Raw genomic sequence first — 13,729 nt, 5'->3', positions numbered from 1 at the left:
GTGGTCATAATAATAACTTTCGAATAGAAATGGTGCCTCTACAGTAATTTCCCATGATAGATTCCACACAATAAACCCATTACCTATATTTTTCTTAAAATCACTTCTTTGAAAGCAGCACAGGTCAAATGACATAGTATACTAAGACCTCAGTATTCTTAGATCTTAAATAGTCAGAGCTCTATGTTCTCATACTCTGCTGTTCCAGTTCTTTTTACATTAGTGACTTTCATTATACCAGGCATATGACAGAATAAAAAGGCTATAAAATCAAATATTATTAATACCTGTTATACAGAAGAGCAAAGCCTGATGTTAATAGATAAGAAGTTCACATTTAAAATAACTAATTTTTAGTCTTCAAACAAGACCAGCATGCACCTGGGGTTACCTTCCGAATGCTTATGAATATTTGCAAAAGCATTTATTAAAACAGAAAATAAAACAGCATACAGTAGGAAATAAATGACAAAGGAGAACTTCTCAAAACACAGTATGAAGTTACTTACCTGCTGCAAATTTTGTGATGGGTGGAAGTCTCACCGACATGGTATTCTGAAGTCCTTTACGTTTAACTCTCTTTTTATTTATTAATCCTGAGGTTGGGGGAAAGGGAAACATAGATAGCTATGAATCTTTCTTAATAAAAAATGTATATAAAAGAAAAGCTATCATTGTCTTGTAACTATAAAGCTCAAGACATTACCATTTAAGTCAGAAACAAAACAAAGATGTTATTACCACTGTTATTTTTTAATTCTAAGAAAAGTTATTTTAGATATTGTTAAAAATAATCTTAAAATTTATAAACATGCATGAATAGTATAAGATAGTCACTTAAAATTAGTAATAATAAAACTGAGTAAGATTTTGTTGTTTAATAAACAAAATCTTTCAAAGGCTGGAAACCATGAAAAGGGAAAGAGAATAAATGATTGCTTTAAAGCAAAAATATTGGATGCTGCTTACTTTGATGCTTTCTCTCAGCTACCTTCCATTTTAAAAACTGTGCACTCTACAGATAGCTCATGCGAGGCCATGAACATCTTTTGAGTGGCAGCAGTATGTTTTTACCATCCAAGGTGTCTAACTTTTTTCAGTAACCTTATAGCAGAACCTCAAGCACTTCTACAGCAACTCTGATGCTAGGAATCTTACTACCTCTTCCATACATGTTTATCTAGTTCATCTAAGAAAAAAATAAAATGCATTCATGAAACTTCCTCCAGTTGTTTCACAGAATGTTGAAATGTTTCTTTCGTGACCAGCTTATTTTCTGTCTTGTAGAGGACCTACCATGTCCCAAGCTCTTATTGAATTTTTCATGTACCGTGGAAAATGACTGAAGAGTTCCATCTTGACCTGTTGATATACACAGAAAATCCCTAATCAAGCATCATTAAAACAAGGGACTATGTGAATCACAAATTTTATATATTCAATTTGAAAATCTTGAAGTTACAGTTTGGGACACTTTAAAGGGAAAACCAGATTGCAACCACTCCATTAAAATATTCAACTTTTTATAGAATGCCATTTAGTAAGAACAAAGGATAAAATGAAAATGGCGTACTAATAAGTTTCAACAGACTAACAGAATTTTTAGAATCTGACCATTCTGTCTCTGAGGATTAGTAAACAGAAGGACACATTAAGCATAGATAATAACATCTATAGTGCTTCTCAAGTAGACAAAAAGGACTCTTAGTTTTACCCAGACTTCTAAGTCACTCAAAGAGATATGTGAATCTAAATATGTGTAAATATCAAACCTAATACTGGGCACCCACATCTCAATACTTGCTGAAATAAACTAATAGTATGAAGCAGAAGCTCACTTGCACTTAGAATCTGCTGTCCATTCTGTCCATAATATCTGATATTGGTAAGAGGAGCACTATGACCCATTCTGAATCTCAGAAGTCGGCCTTCACCTGTAGGACCATCAAATATCCATATCTGCCAAGAAATAAAAAAGTTAGTTCTTCTACAATGTTCCATCTGATCTGCAAGTAGTCAAATCACCCCCTACATAAATCAACCGGCATTGAGTAGTGCTTGCTAAGCCACTGACCCTGGAGCTACAAGGGAGGGAGTGGGTATTGGGGGAGAAATAAACTGTAATTCTTTCCCGCTTCACTGTAATCATGTCACCTGCTGTGCTTTTTGTTTCATCTACACCAATATCTTATTCCATATTCCTTTCATCTTCTAGGTTGAAAGCTGATACATTAAAGCAAGCTTGTAACAACCCAAAGGGTAAGTTAGATGAGCCAGGAAGATGTTAACAACAATCATAATACCCTGAGAGCATTGTCAGCGCCATTTGTGACAAGAAGTGGCTCTCTATGGAGAAATGTCAGTCCGGCAATTGCTGTAGAGTGTGCATTTCTCATTTGGTTGATTAATTTTTTGTCTTCTAGATCCCAGAGTCCAATATGGCCACATGGGCTTCCAGCTGCCATTACTGGATGACCATCTGTTATTAAAATAAAATACATTAAGAAAAATATTTCTAGATCCCCCAAAATAAACAAGAATTCTTCTCTCTTCCCTTTTAATCCATAAAGTTAGAAAAAAACTATGTACCAATAATCTATTCATATTTCTTTGCCTTTTACTCCAGTATTCATTCACTTCTATTAGATTAAGCTACCAGAAGAGAAAAAAAAAATGACTTTTAACATAATGAATTTTAAGTGTTCTTAACGCCTAAGTATGTTAAAACTTACCTGTGCGAAATGAAATTGAAGTAATGGGTCCCCAGTCTTGACGAAATTTCATTAACGTTTCATTAAATTTAATGTTGTGAATGATAACTTGACCTGACATAAGACCAACAGCAACAACATCCACGGCTGGTGCCTAAAAATTAAATTATTCAAACTTTTATTTTCTTAAGCAAAATAGCTTTAATAATCTTGATGATACGCATCATTTACTAGGTGTTATCAAAAGAAATAATGAAGTATCTTCTAAAAGATGGCAGAAAAACTCAGCAAGTATTACCATTCCAGCATACTTTTTTATTCAGCATAGAAGTATTCAAAAATGATTTTTCCAAATCACTTTCCAGCTTCAATTCTGTCAGTCAACATCCCATCCTCATTCCCAAAACCTAGCTGGTAAGATTTTGGAAAGAAAACAGCCACAACAGAAAAAGAAAGCTATGTATAAAATCACTACAGATCACTGGACTGGATGGAAACAGAAAAAGGAGACAACTCCTAGAAAACATAAAGGCTTGCACTATGTGTGGCAACATGTAACCAATTACAAAGGAAGTGAAGAATTGTTTATCCAAGAAAGTAGGAAAAACCTACAAAACATGTGAAAAGGCAAAAAAAGTTTTACAATTAGTCTGTTCCAGTTCTAATATTCTATGGTTATAATGGTCTATAATACAAGTCTTACATACAGGCTCTATTATGAATTTCTCTATTTTAGCAAAGATCAATGTCCAATATCATTATAGAATGGAATCAGGCTACACGTTTTATTAATTTATCATCAAGTGTCTACTATGCATGAGACTCTGTGTAGAAATTGGAGATACTAAAACAAATATAATCCCTTGTCCTCAAGGGACCTAATCCTCTGATACTTATGGAGTCTTCTGGATAGGCAAAAGTGGAGCTAGGTTGATGGCAGCAAGAGAAGATAAGGAATACATATTAATTGGGCAAATATAGACAATGGATACTGAAAAAGATAAGGGTATACTGGCTACATATGTGGCCAATATAAACACAAGATTCACTGTAGACATGAATTCATTTATTTATACATATTTTGCAGATTTATCAAACAAAAGCAGTTATTTCTTAAATAGTCCATCATTGAATCAAACATTAGGATTTTGGCTCCAATTATTTCAAATCGTAAATCTCAACATCTTGGCAAATTTCTCTACATGACTTACAATACCCCTTGCATTGCTGAACACTCATTTCCAGTCTACACAAGACAAAGGACTACATATACTTGCAAAATGATTAGTAACAAGGATCCATAGCAACCACAGGTTTAAAGTCAAACTATAAGCACAAAGGACTCCAATAAGCATTATTGGCAAAGGCATTTTTACTTGTTTTAACTTAACATTTCCAAAACACTATTTCCTCAGGCTAACAATTTTAAAGGTAAACTAAGCTATATATTGTTTTGTCTTTACATCTAAAATTATGATTGATTCCTGAAACTAAAGGATTTTCCTATTAACTTTGTTCCTCTTTTACTTAACAGAAAAATACTAACCTGCTGAAGAGCTGTCACTCCAACTTTCCATCCTGGAAATGTATATAGAAGTTTGCTACAAGAAGAAAAATGGTTGAAAGCTGTATTATTATTTTTTTTTTTTGGAGGAAAACAAGATCAGCTACGCATTAAAAAGCGACATAATAATAGGTGATATTTATTAAGTTCTTACTCTTCCACACACTATTCTGATAATTAAGCTAATGTCACAAGGTTAGTAATATTGTCCAGACAAATTCTAGATCTCAAACTAACTACTATGCTATGCCACCTCATTAAGAAATTAAATGTCCTAAGTGGAAAAAAAATACACGAGTAAAAACCATGTTATATTACAGGCTACAGTAAAAAAAAATTTAGGACTGCAGTATCTTTATAGAAACATCATCATGAAAGGGAATAACTTATATTTTAATAACAATATTATTTGCATGTTATATGACTGTTATATGACAACAGTAATGCTGCTCTCAATTTCAGAAGCAAGCCATGAATGATAAATAACACATCCATGGAGCCAACAGAGGTATCTGAAATCATTACAATTATCATTAAAATATTAAATCATGTATTAAATTCTGTAAATGGGCAAAGACAGTATTTCAGTCACTATCCCTGAACCTAGCACAAAATAGGCAGTCAATGGTATTTGTTAAATTGTAATGAAAACATTGATTTAAAACATTAAACCTTTAATAATCTTATTTTCCCTTTTGAATTTGTAAGGACTTTGGAAAAAAACAATTTGGATGGTCAAATATTTTTGTTTGCTTTTTAAAATGCTATACAAAGAAGTGTGAGCTGCCACCTTTTTCTACTGATAAATGTTTAAATAATGGATAGAAGTATTCAAAATCTTGTATCCAGCCCTCCAGCTACATCAATATTACAGATATTTGCCATATCTATGGGAGATGATGGAAATACTTTTAACCCTAAAAATCATTTCTAAATGCTAGCACTAAATTATTGATTTGCCTTTCCATCTTTTACCTTCTTTGTGTATACAAAATCTTCATGTATGGGAAATCAGAAGCTCCCTAGTAATAATCTCATAATTATTATTTTCTGATGGATCTCATAGATCTTTATTAGAGCCTTCTCTATAGCAATTCTTTACAGTTATTAGGTCATTAGTACATACTTTTCAGCGAGCATTTATGAAGCTGTCTATCAAGTGTCAGGATCACATGCCAGTTTTCACATATGTGATGCCACCAGCAACAACTCCAAAAGCAAACATATAGTTATATCTCAGTATCTGTGGAGGATTGGTTCCAGGACTTCCCCAACCTCTCTGCTGATATCAAAATTCACAGATGCTCAAGTCCCTTACATAAAATGGTGTGGTATTTGCATATAACCTTCACACATTTATGCATATACTTTAAATAATCTCTAGCTTACTTATAAAACCTAATATAATGTAAATACTATGTAAATAGCTGTTATACTGTACTATTTTAAAATGTGATGTTTTATTGTTGTATTATTATTTATTTTTCCTTGAATATTTTTGATCCGAGGTTAACTGACTCCTCTGATACAAGGGACCAACTGTATTTACAGACAACCCTCCAAATAAATATACAAGGGCAGGGAGAAATGAGACTTGACTATACATTAGGAAGTAGTAGATGAGGATAAGGTGACAACTATATTATTTTCTAACTAAAATACTTACTTGGATTTTACATTCCACAACTGCAGGCTTCCTTGTTCACTGCCCAGAAGTATTTTATTCAAGTAGGTACTTGGATGCAAAATTGCAGAAATTTTAAATACTGATTTATCAAAAGTCAACTGCAGGTATTCTTCTACAAAAGTGAAAGTTATAATTATTTTTTATAAAATAGTTGAAAATGTTTTATATAACCATATATTGATCAGTTAAAGTAAGTCTATCATATCAAAGATTTATATGCTAAAATAAACCACAGACTTAGATACTAATCTATAAACATTCCTTGAGAAATAAAATAAATGAGGGGCAACTTGTAAATATAATTTAATTTAGACGGTCAAAAATTTTCTACAACTTCTAATAAAAATACTATTAAAAGTTTCATTCACTTTTGAATTACTTTACAGAAAAGGATAATAAAGTTTAAAAAAAAAAGATCCTAAGGATTAGCATTAATGTTTCTGTAATTTGATCAACAGACAGGAGTGAATATTCCAGATGAAGTGCTTATACTTAGCTCTTTCAGGGAATGAACAGCCAATTATCTAGAAAGTTTGATGGGCCACTCAAAAAATGCCAAAAATAAAAGGCGCACCTCAGTGAAATAAGAGTACTTTTCACACATTTCCACAAAAAAATCTCTAATAAAGGAGAAAAAAAAAAATGTATAACTCTGTTGAGTGGGGGGTGGCACAGCCAGTGGTCACTTGCTCCAAGATAAAAAAATTCTCTGAAATCTTTGGTTACATTCAAAATTTTTATGTTTGAATTCTGCTTTTCACTTTACAGTTCCTCTATGATTAAAACAATGTTTCACTATATTTTCCAGTAAATTTGTGTATCAAAGAAGGTACATTTCATTTAATCTTCAGGTTCACATACTATCTGGCACACTGCTGTACAGTCCCAGGGGTATGGGTACCACAGTTTAGGATGTATAGGTATAGGTGAAAATTATATAAACTTTACTTTGAATGCTATTTTAAGAGATCCTTGCCTTTATTCGTCAGTCACTACAAATGGCTCCCTGAAGATACTGGTTCAATGTGCTGCTATAACAGCAACAAAAAAGCTGGTCCATCAGCATCAAGAGAGTCTGCTGGAATGTAAGAACCAGATCCTGTAACCTAATAAAAGCCCTTTTAACTTCTATCTGCACAGGGAATACTTTTGGAATTCTGTTCCCTCCCTCTACTTGAGCAAAAACAAAACAAGAAAAGGGTTACTAATCTGAAATAAGAAGCTGGAATAATTCCCAGAAATGCAATCTTCAGGATATTTACTAAAACAAACAAACAAACTGTATTGAACAATGAAATAACCAAGAGGCAATATAAGCTAAAAATGTAACCAGATTAAAGAACTTAAAAGATTCAATTCACGATGAACCCAGTATTTTGTTGAGGAAAGGTGTAGATATTCTAGAGATAAATTCTTCATGTTTAAAGATACATAATCCCATAAACATAGCCACTGTCTAAGCTATCACAGTTGATAGAAACTGACTCATATCCCTAGGAAATGGATGTATATTTTCCTTCAGATTACAAGATCAAGTTTACTATTACAGTCTCCTTTACTAAAAGGTGAAAATACAAACCAAGAATTACTCAGGTATGAAAATACATCAATATTCACTCCACAGGGAAAACAATATAACAAATCATTAAAGTTGGAAACTGCAATGGAAAATACATTAGCTGAGGTAAGCACATTAAACAGTTTATAAGTAGTTAACTTGCTAAAGTTGTTTATCTCTTTCTTACTTAGAACTTTTTTTCTTATACATGTTAAAGATTTTTAATTTTTTTAATTTCTTACTATTTACAGGCAAAATCGCTGGCATAGATGTTTACATAGATTTTAAATTTTAATTAAACACATACTACCCTAAGATAAAGCAAATAAATGAGTTAACTCTTACCTTCTGAATATATGTGCCAAATAATAAGAATGCTGTCAGTATCAACAGAGATAATGTGGTCTCCAAAGGGTTGTAAGAGATGGATTTCTGCCTTATGACCCTTAAAGGTATGTACTATCTACAACATCAAAGTTTAAAAGAATTTCATATTATTACTCAGTCATGATGTCATATTATTCACATTATCCCAAAAACATGGTAATCCTGAGATGCTTCTGTTAAGAAATGTACCCCAACTTTTGATTATTCAAGGTTAAGATGAACACATATTAAGGGACCAGGCATGTTCATCTGCTCCCTTAGCCAGTTCAACAATAAGGAAGTAAACTGTCCATTAAGAACAAAGAAATGAGACCTTTGAGGCTCAGCCTTCCATCTTGGGTTAGAGGAGGCATGCACACACACCTAGTTCCCTCACCCAATTCAATCAGTACAACTATATATATCCTAGCAAGATGGTATATTCCAGAAGGATGATCTCTATAGACTCCATCACCAACTGGCTTTCAGATGAGATGGGAAAGGGGGATATAGGGTCTTCTTCCCCATACCTTTCTGCTTTGACAGAGATCCTCACGGTAGCTGACCCCTCCATGTATAGCCCCTTCTCCATGGTTTCAGTTCTCACTAGATTCCAGTAACACTGTTTCTTCTCCTTGGCCACCGCCTTAGGGGTGGTAACAACTTCCTACAGCTGACAGTGCCTGATGCCTCCCCACCCCTATTTTGTTCCCCTAACCCTGACCACACCTGTGCATAAAGGTCCTTTATTAAAGTCTCCGCATCTGAACCACATATAGGATATACATATAGGATAAAGTCTCCTCATGTAAATCACATTTATCTCCCTGGGAAAACTATAAACAACAATACAAAAATGAACATTTTCCAATTCTAAAAATCTGAACACCTTCCATTAAAGAACTCTACAGATAAGTTACCTTCCTCTGCCACAGGTAGTGATGATGAAAGACTGTGGGAACCACCTCACTCCAAGTCCCTGACAAGTGCAGTGATACTATCATTTGGCTATCTTTATATCCCCACTCCTACATTTCCTTTCATTCTGGACCATTAAGGCCAGGTCATTTCTCAAGCTAGTTGTTCTAGGACAAATTCAGAAACCAACTGGTAGATTTAGACCAGAAAAGATCTTTCCTTAGCAGTGGAAAAAACATAGAATCTAGCTTTCTCTAAATCGGGAACAAGCATCTGGTTTTTAGAAAAAGAGTTAGAAGCTAAGTTATACATAATAAATAACCAATTCACATAAAGTGGTGGTGCAAATATGAACTTTCCAGGGAAGTATTTTAAAACTACACTTAATAATACACATTACGTCCTATCTCAATATACAAAATAGAAAACTCCTGAGATGGGAACTGACTGGGCATAAAAAATTTTGAAGAAGGTCTCCAAGTAATTCTGATATTCATCTCTGGTGAAGAAACTGAAGTAAAGCACCAGTTTTAAGTAAGCCTTTTCTGAAAATTTATCTTCCTCCAGAAAACTGAATATACATTAGAAAAAAAAAGAATACCGTATAGTTCCAGAGTGTGCTGGGTAAAGAATGACAAAATTAAAGTTCCCTCCACTATCATGACAAACAACTACTGACTGACAAACAAGTAGTTTAGCGATACCAACCTCTTTATTACGGGCAAATGCAGAGAAAACATTTCCATAAGCAGCGAAGACTAATCTGCCATCAGCTGCCATACAGCAGATATCCTGTGGAACAGAATTACCTAGCAGAAAATACAAAATGAAAGAAACAGGGATTTTTAAGATGTTAAAGAGAAACCTCAAGTATACATATAACATTTTTCATGGCTATAATTTAAAAATATATATAAATAAAGATCAAAGTTGAGAATCAGAGTATAAAATTTTAACTAAAATATTTTAGATATCTAATACTAACTATCAAACTAAGGATAGGAAATCACCTTGTCCTTCCCTAAGAGAATGTCTAGGATTTGCAGAAATAACAACATAATCCTAGAGAAATGAAAAGAAGCTTTTTGAGGTTATTTGGAAAAAACTGTCATTTGAAACACAAAGCTCTGACAGTCATCCAGTCTTCATGTGAACATCTTTTTTTTTTTTCTTTTTTTTGAGAGATAGAGTCTTGCTGTGTCACTCAGGCTGGAGTGCAGTGATGCAATCCTGGCACACTGCAACATCCGCCTCCCAGGTTCAACTGATTCTCCTGCCTCAGCCTCCCAAGTAGCTGGGATTACAGGAGTGCACCACCACACCCGGCTAATTTTTGTATTTTTAGAAGAGACGGGGTTTCGCCATGTTAGACAGGCTGGTCTTGAACTCCTGACCTCAGGTGATCTGCCCACCTCGGCCTTCCAAAATGCTGGGATTACAGGTGTAAGCCACCATGCCTGACCCATGTGAGTATCTTCTGGAATATCAAGTTCACTAATAACTCCAGAAAAATTTTAAAAGTAACTCAAAATCTAAATCTCTAACTCTACCCTTTGGACCAATCCAAAAATATTACATATGGTATTCTATATGTCTATTCCTAAAACATTTAAAGACAATATTGTTTCTACAGTCTTCTCCAAGGGAAATATGCCTATCAATCTTTAGCATTTCTCACGTGACATATGATTCTTCTCTCAGTATCCTGGTCACACTGACCTTTTCATTTCCTCTTTTGGGGCAGGAGCGTTAGTAGATACAGGATTGTTGTACTTTATAGGCTGCAAATTCCATATTAGGATTTGTTTGCATAATCCTGTTTTCTAAGTTTATCATTCGCTTTTGTATTCAACTCAAGTTCCAATGCCTTTCTTCTGCCTTCTAATCCATTATTAAAATATAAGGTTAATAGACATACACATTACAGTCCTTGTAGGTCTTCTGTTTCTCTCACAAGAACCATATTTGATGGTAAAACAAGTACCTCTCAGCCCTGAGAAATGTTTTATTCTATTAGATAGTTTTAAAAAAAAAAAAAACAACCCTTCCATTGGAAAGAAATACCAAAACGTGAGAAAAGGGAATACTTTTCCTTACAGTAGAAGGAATGATGGCAAAAGAAAATCACTATAGGCTGACTATGCTTTATCTGAAATGCTTGAGACCAGAAGTGTTTCAGATTTCGGATTTTTTTTGGATTTTGGACTATTTGCATAACCAGGTGAATGTTCCTAATCTGAAAATCTGAAATCGGAAATGTTCCAGCGAATATTTCCCTGTTAACATCATGTTGGCTCTCAAAAAGTTTCAATACTTTGGAGCATTTTGGATTTTCAAATTTTTGGATTAAGGATAATCAACATGCATTTGGCAACCATCATACTAATAACTGATTCAGGCAAGTATCATCATAAAATACTAAAAGCAGCAGGTAATAACTTTGAAGAGTACTAAGGTATTTACATAGTCCCAGTGCATACTACCAAAAGATACTTATTTGTTACAAATGACAAAACACTAACTTAAAAATAGAGCCTCCTAACCAATCACTACCAGGAACAGAACCAACTAACAGCATGTGCCTTCTGATACAATTCACTGTGATTCCTCCTAAGGAGTACAACCTGAATCTAATCCTGAAGAAATGTCAAAAAAAACTCAAACTGAAGGACATTCTAAATGAGCCTGCACTCTTCAAAAATGTCAATGTGTCAATGTCATGAAGCACAAAGAAAGTCTAAAGAACAGTTCCAGATTAAAGAAAATAAAGATACGTAACAACTGAAAGCAAAACATGATTCTATCCTGGCACTCTTTTTTGTTGCTGATAATGTAAGTTTATAAGACATAAATGTTACACTGGCTTCCTTATATGCTCTGTAAGTCTCGAATTTATGTCAAAATTTAAAAAAAGTTTAGATGTGCATAAATTCAGAATAAAGTTCATACTTACTTACTGCAACCAGGCTAAGTTTCTGAACCTGTTTAAAAAAGAAAAAAGGTTAAATTTTCAGTAACAAACATAATCACAATAACCTAACATCTGAAGATTAAGATATAACCTCATACGTATATTCGCTACGCTGTCCTTCATAAGAAGGACACTTATTGACACTAATTTTCATTATTAGGAAAGTTTATATTTTCAACTATATTTCACCAGGAGTGGTGATGGAAGGGGTAGGCAAATGTTTTCCATAATGGGGCAAATATTAAATATTTTAGGCTTTGAAGGCAATGCATGTGGTCTCTGTTGCAACTACTCACTTCTGCCACCGTAGCATGAAAACAGCCATATGTAATACATAAATAATGTGCATGGGTATATTAAACTTTTATCTATAGATACTGAAATTAGATTTTCACATAGTTTTCATGTCATGAAATATCCTTCTCCCTACCCCCAGCCGGCCCCCACAAACATTTAAACATGTCAAAATCATTCGTAACTCCTGGGTCATACAAAAACAAGCAGTGGGCTAGACTGGCTTACAGACTGTAATTTGCTGACTCCAATCATGGCTACTGATCCAGCAGTATGACCCTGGAAAAATAAGCTCCCTGTGCCTCAAATTCTTCATCTGTAAAACAGTTATTTATTTACTTTATGGGATTGTTATGAGGATTCAATGAGTAAATTTGTGTAAAACAGAATGGGGCCAGTCATATAGTAATTGCTCAATACATGATAGCTACTACCATCACTACCACCACCTATTCACAACTTGTCTAGTTTCCCCTGTAGAAGAAACTAATCTGTAGGACTGTGGGAAGTCTGACTGGGAACAGCATATATAGCCATAGCCATGGGATAGAGCACTTGTAGACCCAATTAGTGACTAAGGTTCATTAGCTCCATTTTTTATTTCTTTTTACTCCCAAGTATTTTCAGTTTTAGAGGTCACAGCCCAATGCATTGGTTAATCTGAGCAGTGTACAGTCTGGGTAAAGAACATTTACATGCCATGATGTTACGAATGTATCATCAGTGTTAGAACTAGAGGAGACCTTAAAAGCCATCTTTATTATGACTAAACGTCAACACACAGTAAGTAAATTGTTAACTTTATAAAATGTGCAAATATGTTACTCTCCTCACCACAGGGTTTCTTTGGAAGTAGAATATAGGGAAAAACACCTGTGTCTGTGTGTAACGTAGTGTCAGGAAAGACACTATACCAAAGACAAGATTTCAAGAGTTGTTTCAGTAATAAACTTAGAAAAATTACATTTCAAGGAAGAAAACATTAACCAGCAAAAGCAAAAGTTAGCAAGCAAGGAACAAGTGCAGAGAATGGTAACACTAAATACTTTCACATGATTAATGATATGGTTCTAACCCACCCTGTCTCCATTACCAACTCAGACTCTCGGAAACCCAACTGCTCTTCACCTCAGCTCTGCCCTCACTTTCCTTTTCCACTAACTCAACTAGTTCCTAACTCCCAGCTCTTTTTGCTAATAAGTCACTTGATATTCACAATCCTCCAAGAGAGACAACTCTACGTGTTTTCCAGAAAAGAAAGTACTTAATTAACACTGACTATTATCATCCTCCTCATCAAGGTTCCTGTTCTCACAGAGGTTGCATTCTTTTGGAGAAGACAAAAGAAAAAAACAACGAGACACTATTACAATGATTGATGAGCTGTTATAGGAGAAAAAATCATCACTAACAAGTAATTGATCTGAAATTTACTTTAATAGTTTATATAAAGGTGCTACGGTATAATACCTATCTTGCAAAGAAACGGCTGCAAGGCTTACAGTGACAGTGCCAGACACTTTGCGTTAGTTGAAAATAACTGATTGCTATCAGATATTTTCCCTAACGGTAATTAATCTCACCATCTCCGGTTCTCCCAATGTATTCTACCTAGAGTGAATTTCTAACCCAGCTCGTGTCACCAATAACGTAATAGCGT

At 34.2% G+C, this 13,729-nt stretch overlaps 1 protein-coding gene across 2 annotated transcripts in view; it reads right to left on the bottom strand.

Annotated features, from left to right (window-relative positions):
• Positions 1 to 13,729, bottom strand: part of WDR36 (WD repeat domain 36) — a 34,906-nt gene that overhangs the window by 20,516 nt on the left and 661 nt on the right. For both annotated transcript variants that reach the window (XM_055298360.2, XM_063612899.1), the window contains exons 2-11: positions 11,758 to 11,785; positions 9,513 to 9,613; positions 7,866 to 7,983; positions 5,942 to 6,074; positions 4,258 to 4,312; positions 2,733 to 2,865; positions 2,304 to 2,479; positions 1,839 to 1,959; positions 1,297 to 1,362; positions 510 to 596 (exon numbers count right to left, since the gene is read on the bottom strand). In XM_055298360.2, coding sequence (XP_055154335.1) covers positions 510 to 596; positions 1,297 to 1,362; positions 1,839 to 1,959; positions 2,304 to 2,479; positions 2,733 to 2,865; positions 4,258 to 4,312; positions 5,942 to 6,074; positions 7,866 to 7,983; positions 9,513 to 9,613; positions 11,758 to 11,785 — 1,018 coding nt within the window. The remainder of the gene's footprint in view (positions 1 to 509; positions 597 to 1,296; positions 1,363 to 1,838; positions 1,960 to 2,303; positions 2,480 to 2,732; positions 2,866 to 4,257; positions 4,313 to 5,941; positions 6,075 to 7,865; positions 7,984 to 9,512; positions 9,614 to 11,757; positions 11,786 to 13,729) is intronic.

The sequence above is a fragment of the Symphalangus syndactylus genome, chromosome 11 (genome assembly GCF_028878055.3).
Source record: "Symphalangus syndactylus isolate Jambi chromosome 11, NHGRI_mSymSyn1-v2.1_pri, whole genome shotgun sequence".
Classification (NCBI taxonomy): Eukaryota; Metazoa; Chordata; class Mammalia; order Primates; family Hylobatidae; genus Symphalangus; species Symphalangus syndactylus.
This window is presented reverse-complemented; position numbering and strand designations above follow the sequence as displayed.